The following is a 14,510-nucleotide window of genomic DNA, read 5'->3' as shown; positions in this document are numbered from 1 at the left end:
CATGTGCAGACTTACACAAGTTGCTTAACCACTTACTTGACTGACCTAACTGTGTAGGCCAGGGATATGCCACCTGAGACCTGAAAGGTCTCTGAAGCGTGCACTGTGACTGGAAGGACCAGTTAAATGTTTTTAACTCTTAGCTGATGCAGGCTTATCCAACTCGTCTTACCTTTTCCTTTAGATTTTCAAGCGTGCTCAGTTTAGCTTTTCCAACCCTTGAGATAATAGTTAACTTCTACTGAGTTCAACAGCTGCAGAGTTCAGCCTATGCGGAGTGCTTTGGAAAGTTCCACAACAAGGAAAGCATTTTTTTTTAGATGTCAAGAATCTCAGTCTACAAGGGAAAGTAACTATGTTTAAATGATAGTGTGTGGTTCCATCGGTGTAGTGTGTTGTTGATTCTGCATCAAATCACCAGATTTACTCAGTTTATGAAAAGAAGAGATGACTTTCAGTTGTACCATTCAGTTGCATCTACACATGCAATTAAAGTGCAGAAATAAACTCTGGTGCAGTATTTGAACATGCACCCATGACTGTAGAAAACTGAGCCAGGTGAGAGCAGCCCTGGTTGGCAGGAGGCTCTGGGGGTCATCCTGCCAACCTAGGGCTGCTCCAGTCCAGCTCAGCATGCTGCAGAGGGGCTGGCTGGGGCATGAGGGTGCTTCAGTGAGGTGCTAGCCATCACCTAAAGCTGAACTGAATCAGAATCAGAATATATTTTTTTTGTTTTGGTAACACTGGCAAAGCGCCCTAAGTCTGCACAACAAATTAATGTTATTGTTACTGTACTAGTACCGAGCTTAATGAACTCATGGTATTTATGTGCCGCTCAGAAATATCTGCAGGTGTTTCATTGTAATTTAGGTTTTGTAAATGGATACTAATATTTTTATCCTCATTTTCTCCTAGAGTGGAAATAAATTGAGAAGCTGTAAGGTTAAAGGCTGATTAGGTTCAAATGACTACTTCCCTTATTAAAAGCTTGAAGGACTTTGTTTTTCTTTGCATCCAACTTTCAGAATTGTATTACTCAGCAAAACCATGCAGTCTGGGTAACACTATTCTAGAAAAGTATTTAAGAAATCCCTACCAGTGTTTAATGTAATGATAACAATAATTAATATTTCATTTCTTATTAATTTGGATACACCTCATTACAGTTTATTATGTTTGATATTATCTGTCCTAGGAGGGAAAAACTTCAGAGTGCTTATCCATCAATGTAGTGCTGTGGACTTCTGCAAAGCTGTGTTGATTTGTCTTAACTGAGGGTCTGAGCACCCGCTGCTATATCCCCTCAGGCCACTGGTTTATTGCTAAGAAAACAGAAAGACTAATGCCATGGCTTCTTTTGTGTTGCAAGTTTGATTAACACATCTTCATTTTTTAATTCTGACAATAAAGTCTAGGTTGTTTTGTTTCATTTTCTATCATATTCAGGAATCAAGGTTTGTGTGTGTGGCTTGAGGCGCACCAGAGTGGCAGAGGGGCAGGAGTGGTAGCATGTTGTAAGGGCAGGAGAAAGAGGAACTTTCAGCCACATTTTTCCTCCCTGATCCTGGGCCATAATTTAGAGCTGCTCTACACTGTTGGCAGAGCACAGATTCACAAGACAGTCTTTACCCTGGGGAAATTAAGAGGGCAGGAAAGCCTGCAATAAGGCTCATTGTGAATCTCCTCACACCTAGGGAATCCTTAACTGCCACTTTAAAGTACCTACCAGGACTTAGGGATGTGTCTGTGCTCCAAATTCTCCCAAGTGACAGGCTTCTTCTTGCACTTTTTCCAGAGTGAAACTCTGCAGTTCATCCTAATTCAGATCGTATCATTATGCTGCAGTACCCCTATTCTCACTGCACTCCCAGTAACAGAGTGAGCAGTACCATAAACCCCTTTTGCAGCTCCTCTCATGTGTATTACAAAAGTGACAGACTTTGCTACATTCACCTCTCTCCAGGGAGCATCTCTCCTATGATTTTACTGTTTTCACATAGATCCCCAGTGGCATCCAGCCCCTGCCCCTGGTCCCAATCTCCAGCCATATGTTACCATGACAGTCCCTGCTACGTATGGCACCTGTAAGACTTTTCCCTCCTGGAGCCTGTGACCAGTCATGGATTAACATGACTCAAATGCAGTTTCTGCAAAACAAGCATACTGTTTACTCCATTCGAGGCATGCAGCCAGGAAAGCAAAGGATAAAGCACACATCTAGTCTAAGCACATCTGTTCAGTTGCAGCTACGTGCGATCCTTTCTTTGCATGCTTTGGTAGTTTCCACTTAGTCCAGCTACTTCTCTCTGTAAACGAAGAGACATTGATTGTCTTCCTGCCTTTTTTCACTTGTGTATCTCTCATTCCCAGCAGCTGTTAGCTATATCCCGACTATCTCCAAAATGCTTTGGTGCATTTTTTAATTTTGTAATCAGGCCTGGGAAAGTTAACTTGCCAACATGGCTAGAACCAGGCAGGTATGTGTTTCTAAACTGATAGCTCTTTATTGTTTTCTTAAGGATCCTAATATTCTCTCTGATGGCACCTTCTCTCAATCACTGTTTTGTTTCCTGTAAAAGCCTCCTTTAATTGAATTCTAGGCAGTCATAGAGGATATTATCAAGCAAGTAAACTGAGATGCGTGTGATATTTTTTTTAAATCTTCACCATAGCAGTTTAAAAACCACTAAACCAGTGTCAGGAGAATTGGGGAATTTGTGCCCACTCACAAGGTAGAACTTGTTGGTGAGGTCACTCCAGCTATTGTTATGGAATAAAAGTGACCAGAGTAGAGGAATGGACAAACATTCACATGGAGCAGTTTCACATTTAGCAAAGCCACTCAAACTTTAACTCTGGTTCACCCAGAGTTAAAGGTAGGGTGACTTAGATCACTTGTATTGCTACAGATTCATGTACACACAGCAATTGGAGCATAACAGCTGCTGTGCACTCCCGAGTAGCAGCTTCCCCTCCCCTTCTGAAATTGCCCAAGTAAACTTTGTCCATGGCCTAGTTTTATCACTGACACAAATGGCTGCTGACTATGTTCTGATTCATTGAAAGAATCTATTTTTGTTACCTATTAGCTATTAATATGACATCCATCACCTGTAGTAATATAGTCAGTCACTAATGAATTTAGCTTCACAAGGGCCCTTCAGGGCAACTCAAAACCACAAAGGCTAGCGGCTAGATTTTTCACAAACAGCTCATCACACACAATAAGGTTGGGTTCTCAAACAGCTCAGCTCTCTCTTATTCACTATAATAAGTGATGAGCTCTTTTGGAAATATGTCCCCAGCTGCAGGTGCTCAGCACTTGAAAATCTGGCTCCTAGTGGCTGATTCAGTCATTCTTTTTATTCATAATAGTAAGCAGCTCTTGCTCCAATAATTAAAAGGTCTTTCCACATGCAGTGGAGATCAAAATGAGTTTCAGAATAATTTTGAAGACTTGTAGAAGCCTGAATTCCAGCACTTCTTCTCATGTTTTATTTTCAGTGAGAAGAGGCATCTATCAGAAGTAACTCCTTCCAGTTAACGTGTCCTGGTGCAAGATACTGGCATTCAGTATCACATGCCATCTCAAACCATCTGTAAAAATAGTTCCTAGCCCCACTGTACCATTACATCTTTGAATCTCCCTCTAGTGTGGGTTATCTATCACTGAGAAAGAATATATAAAAAAGGAAGGTCAAAACATGATATTGTCATGGATGTTTTGATTATTTTAATACTAATAATGCTCTGTAGTCCTAAGATTTCCTTTTATTTCAGGACCTCAAAGCACTAATTAGGTCTCACAACTAATCTATGAAGTAGGTAAGTCTTGTTATGAAACTGCTTCTGTTCCCACTGACTTCAGTCCGCCAACTGTTGTGCTTTATATGCATCCTGAAGAAAGGTAAAACTGAAACACACAGGGTGACATTCTGTTCTTATGTGGATGCCTAAGTGACCAGATCTGGTCATCCACATCCCAAAAATGCCATCTACATCCAGGTGGCACTCTGTCCTTACATAAATTTGTAGCCATTCATGTGTGTAGGAATAGATTGCCAGCCTGTGTGTAAATGGCACTTTTGGGAAATAAGACAATCAAATCTGATCATCTAGGTGTATGTGCAGATGTTCCTGGTACCTAATTCACAATCACACAGCTTGCTTTAAACTGTGCTCATAGATCAGGTCCCACTTGTGCATACGTTTGCTTGTGCCAGGAGCTGTCCCAGAAACATGATCTAAGTAACTTGGGATTGGGGGGACAATCAGGAAGTGCTAGTGGGCCCGGAGAGAGTTCTCCATCCGGGATGAGGGGGTTGGAGACCTAAAAATTATGATTGAAGGTAGGAAAAGCACGGCCTCATGGCTGGGGTGACCAGCTGGGCTTTCCCAGCCTAAGAGCTGTGCTCTGAATGTCTACACGCATTCAGTAGATTGGGCTAACTCATTCCTGATGTAATTTAGTGCACCCCCTCAGCTATAATAAGTTAGATCAGGCTTGCCATATTTTTAACGTCTGCAAATATATGTACAGTTTGGCCCTTAGATTGACCTAACACAATCAAAGTGTAAAGTCTGCAAGTATCCTAGGTGTCTGAATCAGCATCAGATTTTAATCCAAGATGAAGAAGTCTTTCCTTGTACTCCTCTTCACTCTCTGTACAATGAAATGCATGATATAGCCTTATAATATAAAGCCAAAGCAAAAAGGAATTCAGTTTTACTCCCTATACTTTAGAGAGTTTTGAGCATCTTTTTCACTTTTGACATTATTAACTTTAAAAAATTATAGTAAGAGTTTGCTTCCCAAATAAACATATTTCAAGATCCACAGTCTATCAACAACCAAGTCTAAAAGGTCAAATATTTCAAGTCAGGTCACTACAGTTTGTGTGCTTAGACTTGGTCTTTCAATGTCATACTTTCTAATATGATCAAATTTTAGAACACAAGGAAATTGTGAAGCCACCTTACAGATTTCCATCTTTCTGACTGGTATCTATTCTTTGTAATATTTTTCCATTCCTTTATAGCAGTCCCACCAGAGCAAGTAGTACAGAAAAATTCACTTGTAAAGAATTTGGGTTTCTGAAATAGTACCAAAATGACCCACATCAGACATTTTTATATCAGTTCCTTTGAGTCTATCAGTCCTCTATTTAATCTATTATTCCATACCTAATTATTGAAATATGCAATTCTAATATTAAAATGATTAAAATATATGTCTGTAGTCCAAGAGGAAAATTATTAGTACAGTTCACAGGCAGGATTTGCAGGAATGTATTTTTGTGTAAAGACTGCCATCTTGTGGGAAGTCCACTCATCACATGGGCATAATGGTGCCTACACATCAGACACATCATACATCCAGAACCTCTGCATATCTGTTGTTACCGGTCATAAGATTCCAGTGACAGCACATTTTTGTTTCCAAAATATCTCTCTGCAATAATAATTCCTTAGGTATGGAAAATAGGCAGCATTTATAAACCTCAAAGCATGTTGGCTCTTGTTTTGGGCCTAGATCCTGACCCTATTGACATCAATGCCAAAACATCAATTGAATCCAGCAGAACAAGGCTCTGTCCCATTGTGCACATAAATTTAATATATTTGGTCAAGTTACCATTGATGTTCAGTAATTTCCCTTGATATATACTGTATTCCATTTGAATTGCTGTTTAACTTGATTTTTCTAGTGAGCTGTTTCCATTTATGCATACTACTATTCATTGCTTAATATTGCTTAATATTTTATGATTTCCTTACAGCAATTAATCTTGCATCTGACCTCTAGAATCAAAATAGATTCCTTACTGATTAAAATTATATAATTTGGCATGAATCTCTGTTTCATAGACCTAGCTTAAGTTCAGTGTTTTATGCAAATTTCTATGGTTGAAAAAGATGTCCTGTGTAATCAGAAATTAGACTGACAAATGGAGAATCATTTAATTAATGAGAATGGGGCAATCATTCTGCATGTTTTGGTCTATTACTAACTGAACAAAATGGAGAAAAATAGAAGTCCTCATGGCTTAGAGCTGCCACAGAGGAAATCAAACCATTCTGCTCCCAGATTGCTATTCCATTACTGCCTTATGCAGCTGGCATTTAGAAATTCACAAAGACAAATGGACACAGGCCAAAATGCTTGAACTTGGGTGCTGAAACTAGACTCTTAAATCAATGTATAGGAACCTAAGTAGAAGTGGTCTGATTATCAAGAAAAAAAATGAGCACCTGTTCTTCCCATTAACTTAACAAACATGAATTCCCTTGGTGAAGGAACAATATAGGGCCAATGTACACAGCCCTGTGTGGCCTCCTTCCATCCAGTACTCCTGGTTTGGGACAGGAAGGAAAGTTTCTTTAACAGTAGCGAGACTAGGGTGGGGTGAGTGGGGCACCAGGATCCCTCTCACCACAGCAGAAGTTCCTGCCATAGGAGTCAGGCAATGCTGTGCAGCACTGCACCGGTCAGTTTATCTGCAGGGTCTGGGGGGCACAAGTGAATTGGTGCTTGTCCTCCCCTCTTAAAGCCTCTGCATCAGTGGGGGAAGTCCTGATCTGCCCCTTGTCAACCATAACAGCTGAGCAGCACAGCACCACACCAAACAATGCATCTGGGAAGCAGGGGAGTGCAGGGTGGGATAAACAGAATGGTGCTCCCCCTTCAGCAAGCCTTTGCCAGAGTGGACATAGCCCTGCTCCCAATGTGTATGTATCAGGTTGGGACAGCAAGGTGGGAGGGAGCCACGGGGCGTGTGGGACACCAGGATCCATTCCAATAAACCCCAGCCACAGGAAAGCTGACTCCGCTGACTCTGAGCAGTGGCAGCAGCAGCCCGATCAGGTAAGACTTCCTTTCCTTTCACCCATGTCACACCTCTTCCTTCCCACATCGACTGTAGTCAGCATATCCTGCCCCTGCCCACCCCTGCCATTCAGTGACTTCACCATGCCATTGTTATTTAGTGCTGAGCACTACAGAGATTCCAGGTTGGTTGTAGTAGCCTTGCCATCTATAAGATATTCCAGGGTAAGGCTGATGTAAAGCTGCTTCCTAGACAACTCAGAAACAAGAGAAGGCATTTATGGCTTAAAACTACCACTGATCTTTCTCTCCTGGGCTGTGTCTTCTGTGTGGCATGCCCCCTTGAAGTTGGTATAGAGACTATGCCTCACTATTCTTTAATCAGCAAACAGTATAAACAAGTTCACTGTACTGATTTATCCTTAGAAATACCTGTCTTGTCTCTCAGGATATCCTCCCAGGGCCAAATCTTTCTTTCTTAAAGCCCTGAAGTGGAGTACATTCTGCATACTTCAGGTGTACTCATTGACAAAAGACTGAACACTCCATGCAGAGCCATTTCTGGAACAACCTCTCCCACCAAAATCCCCAGCCCATGGACTAGCTCATTGGAATCTCCTACTGCTCTTGGGTTTCATTCATGATAGTGCTATCTGGGGGTTACAAGAACTGTTATGCACAGAGCATTTGGGGAATTAGCCCTATACGATTTTTCTCTCTTACTTTTTAGTACAAAAATCGTACTTGGTGTATTACCTAGCTCTAAATGAAAAAACCTCAGAGTGACTTGGCTGTGCTTTTTAATTTTTTTATTTTTTTTTTTATATTCAGTTTCAGATGTTTATGCAAGTCAATCTGTTTTCCTGTCGGCATTTAAAAAAAACCCAAGACAGATCATTTGTGTGGGGGGGGGACCCATTTTATAATTACCACTTTTAAAAAGCAATTCCTAATTTGATTATTTTAATTGTTCAAATGCTCTTATTTGATACTCCAGACACATGTACTCGGTTTGTAAAAACATGAATCTACAATTCATTTGGATAAACCAACACCAAAAAGACCTGTCAAACATAAAATTTTCTTCTTTAAATCTATTCATGCCACATCTTCCCTTTCAGAGAAGCCTGGCAAAATATATATGCCATTATATAAACAATAAATTCATACGTAGTTACAACAGTAAATCAATTGCACATCAAATAATCTTTCTCTGAAAATCCCCTGGCACCTCTCATCTCCCATTTAACTTTAAAGGTGTTAACTCAAGAGTTATAGATGATTGCAGTTGACACAGTATCATTCAGGAAAGAAAGGGGTTGTCTCTAAGGTCATGAACAGACAAACAAGTTGCTGAAGGCAGGAATTTACTGGTTTCCTTACAGTAGCGTAAGAGGGATGTTATAGCCATGATGGTCTAGAAATTATGAGGGGCAAGGATTTCTTAGGCTGATATATTTTACTAAACCAAGTGTGTAGTTGAGATGAAGTTAGACAAGTTTTCAAATGCAAAATATTTTTCCTTAGGTCTCTGATCAAAGGGAGCTAGGCACAGCATGGTAAAAAATGGAAGAAAGGAGGGGGTGAAAGAAAGAAGCATAACTTACAATGTACACTACCACAGGTGTTCAATATGTCTGCCATTCATACCATGGCATGCATTTGTCATAACAGAGAAAAATAGAGCATTATACATGTGGGTACTTGTTTTAGACACAGTTTATTAGAAATCTGACTGGAAAAAACATATTTGGAACTTCTACTGAGGGGAATGAAAAGAAGACAAAGTATCTAACATACACCTCAGTCGATAATCTGATGTTCTGTGTTTTCTCCTCAAGGATTCTAGAACTGCAGCAGAATGGAGACATGGATATACTGAAGCATAAGTGGTGGCCCAGAAACGGTCAATGTGATCTGTATTCATCAGTGGACACCAAACAGAAAGGAAGTGCTCTGGACATAAAGAGTTTTTCAGGTGTTTTTTGTATCCTGGCTGCTGGGATTGTCCTTTCCTGTCTCATTGCAATGTTGGAAACATGGTGGAATAAAAGAAAAGGCTCCCGTGTCCCTTCAAAAGAGGTATTAAAGGCTTTTATTTCATCTGGAATATTTTCATGCTGCTCCATTATTGGGGGATACTGCTAGGCATGTTATATTTATAGCATTACATGTGGAAGGAAAACACAGGATATGAAAAGGAAAACAAAAATAAATGCAGTAGGTTGATAGTGTATAATATGTGACCGTTTATAGATGGATAGTACATTATGAATACATCTGTGATTCATACATTATATTTGTTTATTTAGATAAGATCGAGGTTCAGCCAATGAGTTTGAAAGGTCACTCATTGTTACATGCAAAATATATCCCCTAGGTGCCTTGGCTGAGATTTTCAAAAATGGGTTTCTAAAGTTAAGATCCTAAACCCATATTTTGGTTCCTAAATAAATTCCACCTGATTTTTTAAAGGAACTAAGCAGTTGCAGTTCCTATTGACTATAGTTCTTATTATCTATCTTAAAATCAGTGGGAAGGTGGTCATCTTATTTAGGAGCCTGAATATGGATGTTCTTTAAAAAAATTTTAACCAGTGAAATCAGTTCCTGGGGACTTCAGTTCATATCATCTCACACCAGGGCTCCATTTAGTTTTATCTGTCTATGGATATATAATGTTTTCTGCACTATGGAAACCCAGGTAACTCATTACCAGCCCTCTGAACCTTATACATTCTTATTATTACAAATTTCTTACCTTGGTAATTTAAATGTTTAGCTCCAGAGAACACTGGATATAGCAACACTGGATGAAGTTTTGTTAAAATGTACTGGGTAGATATTCCCAATGCAGGACCCATTGGGCCCATCACCATGAGATGCTACTGTGCAGTCATTACTGTGCCTTTATTTAGTACTTGTATTAGCAAGTACTAAATAAATGTGCAGTAATTAGAGTTACTGCACAGTAGCACCAGCAAGTGTCTGTTAGGTAATGCTACTGCGTAGTAGCCTAATAATACTATGCAATAGCATATTAGTACTGTCCATGCTGTGACACACTACTGTTCAGTGTTTTTTGGCTACTGCAGAGTCATCATCTCATGTAGACATGCCCCATGATGATATGCAAGGTATCATTCTCAGTTTTATCTTTTCTGTCTACATAGCTGGGACACCTGTTGAAGGCTATTGCTGTGAGTTTCTATGTGATAGTTGTGACCTTGCCTGCTGTTTCTTTGATATTCAAGTGCCCTGCCAATATACTGTTGTATAATCCAGAAAGTTAATTACACTCCCAAATTAGACAACCCTGTTATTGATATTTAAATATTTAGAAAATTATTTTTAAAACTCTCTGCTTTTAAATTGTATTTTTCTGGAATGAGAATCAGCAACCAACAAATGGTTAAACACTACTACATATCAGATTATCATTTAACCCAAACTTTAAGAAATTTCAGATTGTATATTTATTGGGTCCAAAAAATACATAAAAGAAAAAAAAGAAGCAGATAGATAGAGGTTTCTCTTGCTTTATGGTGTACGTGCATTCCTGGAAAATGGCACATAACTCGATTTTGCATAAAGAACCCACTTTACAATGTAACAAACAGGCATATGTTCTAAGACTTCAACTGTACTGACCTCCAGACCCATTTCTACCACTTTTACAAAACAATTTTGGTACTCACCAACAGCAGACAGTACACACAAGCACAGGGCACTGTCATAACAGGGGTGGCAACTGCAGAAACACGTGTTGCAGACAATGAGCGAGGAGCACAGATCCACACAGGAGACTATATTTTTGTGTGTGTCACTCCCACAATGCACTGCACAAAGCAGCTGACTGCGGGTTTCCACCACAGCGATCATATAAGAGTGAATTTACCTCACATATAATTAATTTTTTATATAAAAAGGGTCATCACATAAGAGTGAATTCACACATACAGAACCCGCATAAAGCAAGGGAAACCTATAGATAGATAGATAGATAGATAGATGATCATGCTGAGGATTTCAGATGTTCTTCAGGAAACTTAAATTGTGATTTCCTCAGACATTATAACTTGGCCTCTTTATACTGTCATATACTGGCGTGGCTTTAAATTCATCTTAAAGCTGAATTGAAAAGCTTGACTCAAAATTGATTTAAGCATGGACATATGTGCTGAGTGTCTACACTATCCACACTGTGCGCTCATTTGGAAATACATCTTAACTAACTTTCTTAAAATTCATTTTAGCTTCCATGAAATCCATTGGCTCTTCCAGGGCACTAGTCCAGAATCAGGGGTCAGATTGGGCCAGTCTGTGGTCAGCAAGCCAGCCCTTTTTCCTGGTGGCTGCCATCTTGTGCTCCAGAATCCAAGCACTTATACTGAAAAAAATTGTCTTATGGTTGCAAAGATAACTTTCAATCATGTACCAGAAGTAACCCATTCAGTGATGTCTGCCTGAGTCTGCAGACAACCTTAAACAATAGCTCTGGGAGAAGTATGAACTGCCCCAGTAATCTCAATGGGATGTTGACTCTGAAGCCTGATGATAATTTAAATGTGAACACTTATGAATATTTCACTCCTGATCAAAACACACAAGAGAGAAGAGGAATGATCATATTATGGAGATATGCACAATCTTACTGTGAGTGGGTCTCATTTTGGTGTATTGAATGGGTGGAGTTTGGGTCATGGGTGAACCATGGGAGAATACCAACATTTTTTTTTCTTTTTTTAAATCTGGCCCTACCCTTAAACACTTCATTCTGGGATGTGATAGATAGCAGAAGAGTCAGCTGTATTGCTAAAGTGACTCCTAGAGGCTCAGATAAGTTGCAATATATCTACAGTAATAAATGTAAAATATTGCCTTCATTGGTATTTTAAATTATGAGGTATTTTTATACTGCTTAAAGTTCCAAAAGAAAAAAAAAGAAACATTGAACACTGTGCCACAGAGGCAAAATCATGACTTAAACAGCAAGACTGAGCCTCTATGTATCCATCTATATTCTTACCTGGTCCTTAATATCATAGTCTCTGATAATCTCCCAAGCCTATAGGAGAAATATCTTGATTAATGAATTTGATTTTAGTTTTGTTTGCTTGTTTATGTTTGTGCATATGTGAGTGGCATAGATGTATGTCTATGTAAGTTTCTGTGTGTGCAAATTATAGATGAAAAGCTAGATCAAAGAGATGAGCTCATATTTTGTGCTCAGAGTGATGAGGTCTATAGCCAGTTTTATTTCATGCAGGAGTTGAAATCTAATTCCTCTTCCACTCCCAAGCCTCCCCCTGCTGGCTAAGAGTCTCATTGTTCAGGTGGAACACAGTTGCTTTGGGAGGTCACAGAAGGAAAGGGCATCCCTCAGATTGCTAAAGTAGTGGAGGGCTTCAAATGACAGACTCTGAACTAGACTTGGTTCCATGGGGTGTCAGTGCAAAGATTTGTAAATCAGTGTTGCTAGCCAGATTAATTACTAAATTTTGTTTTAGATGGAGTTTTTCAGGATTCATGATTTTGATTTTATTCCTAGTTAATGGAATGGCTTTAAAGACCGAGGACAAAAGGAGTCTTCTCATTGATTCAGTGAGCTTTGAATCAGACCTATAATGAGTCATAGTAATCAAGCTTGGAGGTCATAAATGCACTACTATGGGACCATACAATTACTGTCCATGAGGCTGTAGAATACTGCACTGGGAGATATCTCTGGGGGCCTGGAAGAGCCAATAGATTTTATAGAGCCTTAAATAAATTTTAACAAAGTTTGGTTGAAACTTTATTTTTGTAGTCCAACAAATGAACTGTGTCCCCTGTTTAAAAGAGACATCCCTCACATATTTTATGCTTAACACAGCTTTGAGTTAAGGTTTTTAGTTCAGTGTTAATATGTGTGTGCAACATAGATGATTTACAATTACAATGGGACCCATGGCTATGTATTTTTTGACCTCTATGCTTTTAAATTCTCAACTATGATACACATCTTTCAAATTCCATAAGGGGAGAAATTTAAGAAGGAAGAACAAGGGTAGGATGGAGTGATCACACATCAGCATAAATACAATAGGCCTCATTCTCCCTTCACCCACACCAGTATATTTCTACCAAAGCCAATGGAGTTGTTCCACTATAAGCAAAAAGAGAGTCAAACCCACTGTAGGTATTACAACTCAATCTCACTTTATGTATTCCATTCTGATATAATGTACATGAACCACAAGTATTCTGGATGGAAGTTCAGCTTTTGTTCTATTTTGACTAATACAGAGAAAAATCAGTCCTGTAAGATGTAAGTCCATTAGCCCTGCCAGAGTTATCCCCTGTTGATGAAGGGGATAATCTTGTTCTTCAAAGGCTCCCATTTTGAAGCTCAAATTTAGTGATCATTATGGAATTTAAGAACAGCTGGCATCACCCCAGCCATCTAAGGTGACACTTCATCTTCATTATATAAAGATCATTTTCACCAAGCTGTCATTAGTCTAAATGACACACAACCTGCCTCCAAACCTGCACTTTCATGATAAGTACGTATTTGTAGCACCTACAGGTTTGCACTTCAGATGCTGGGTTTGAAGATAGATGTATTATAATGGTAAAGTGCACCTGTGTTCTTTCCAATCCATGCAGCTTCCATCAGTGAGAATCATTTACCATTGATATTTATACCTGAACTCAGCTGTTATCTAACTAACATGAAGCTTTAGTTAATAATATGTCATGTTTTCTGAAGAGATCTGATTCCACAATGAAGCATCAATCCAACAAAAAGTGGCAACGATGAGTGGTACATATTTTTTCTTCTTCTCCAGGATGACAAGGAAATTGACCTGGAACACCTTCACAGACGTGTGAACAGCCTCTGCACAGATGATGACAGCCCCCATAAACAGTTTTCCACCTCATCAATTGATTTGACCCCACTGGACATTGACACTTTGCCCACACGCCAAGCACTGGAGCAAATCAGTGACTTCAGAAATACTCACATCACCACGACAACCTTCATACCAGAACAGATCCAGACTCTTAGCCGTACTCTGTCTGCTAAAGCCGCTTCTGGTTTCTCATTTGGCAACGTACCTGAGCACCGAACTGGCCCTTTTAGGCATAGGGCACCTAATGGGGGTTTTTTCAGAAGTCCCATCAAAACAATGTCATCTATCCCATACCAACCAACTCCTACTCTGGGGCTCAATATTGGCAGTGATCCAGATCGAGGCACCTCCATCTGAGCATCAAACCAAGTTTCGTCACTGTTTCTTTCTAGGACTCCCTTTGCAAGGAGCAGCTGTAATATTGTGGGACTAACATGGATGTAACTTTTTTTAAAAATCAGGATTATTAGTAACAACTTACTATTTTTCCTTCTCTTCCTGCTTTATCTGTCTCTGTCTCCTCCTTTCTCTCTCTCTCTCTCTCTCCCTCCTCTCTTTAAGTCTTTAGTCACCAGTTCCTTTTAAAGAAAATCATCACACAAGTTTTCTAGTAGCATATTTTCCATATACTTTAAGTATAGGAAATGTGCAGTGAATAATGCATAAAAGACATAGGGTTACTGCATGGAACAGCCTTTATGTTCTCCCCCACCACACTGTTTTATTTTTTATATAATTGCAATAATTTCAACCTTTGCATTTGTTCTGCTGCATCCATTCAGTGCT

General features: G+C 39.4%; 1 protein-coding gene across 1 annotated transcript in view; it reads left to right on the top strand.

The window, feature by feature from the left end:
• The window catches only part of GRID2 (glutamate ionotropic receptor delta type subunit 2), a 1,378,694-nt gene extending 1,364,613 nt beyond the window's left edge, over positions 1–14,081 (top strand). Inside the window, exons 15-16 of the mRNA XM_025199482.1 lie at positions 8,668–8,908; positions 13,659–14,081. Of these exons, the coding sequence (XP_025055267.1) occupies positions 8,668–8,908; positions 13,659–14,081 (664 nt within the window). The remainder of the gene's footprint in view (positions 1–8,667; positions 8,909–13,658) is intronic.
• Positions 14,082–14,510: the final 429 nt, after the last annotated feature.

The sequence above is a fragment of the Alligator sinensis genome, unplaced genomic scaffold (genome assembly GCF_000455745.1).
Source record: "Alligator sinensis unplaced genomic scaffold, ASM45574v1 scaffold194_1, whole genome shotgun sequence".
In the NCBI taxonomy this organism is placed as follows: Eukaryota; Metazoa; Chordata; order Crocodylia; family Alligatoridae; genus Alligator; species Alligator sinensis.
Note: the sequence above shows the minus strand (reverse complement) of the source record. Positions and strands in the feature narration are given on the sequence as shown.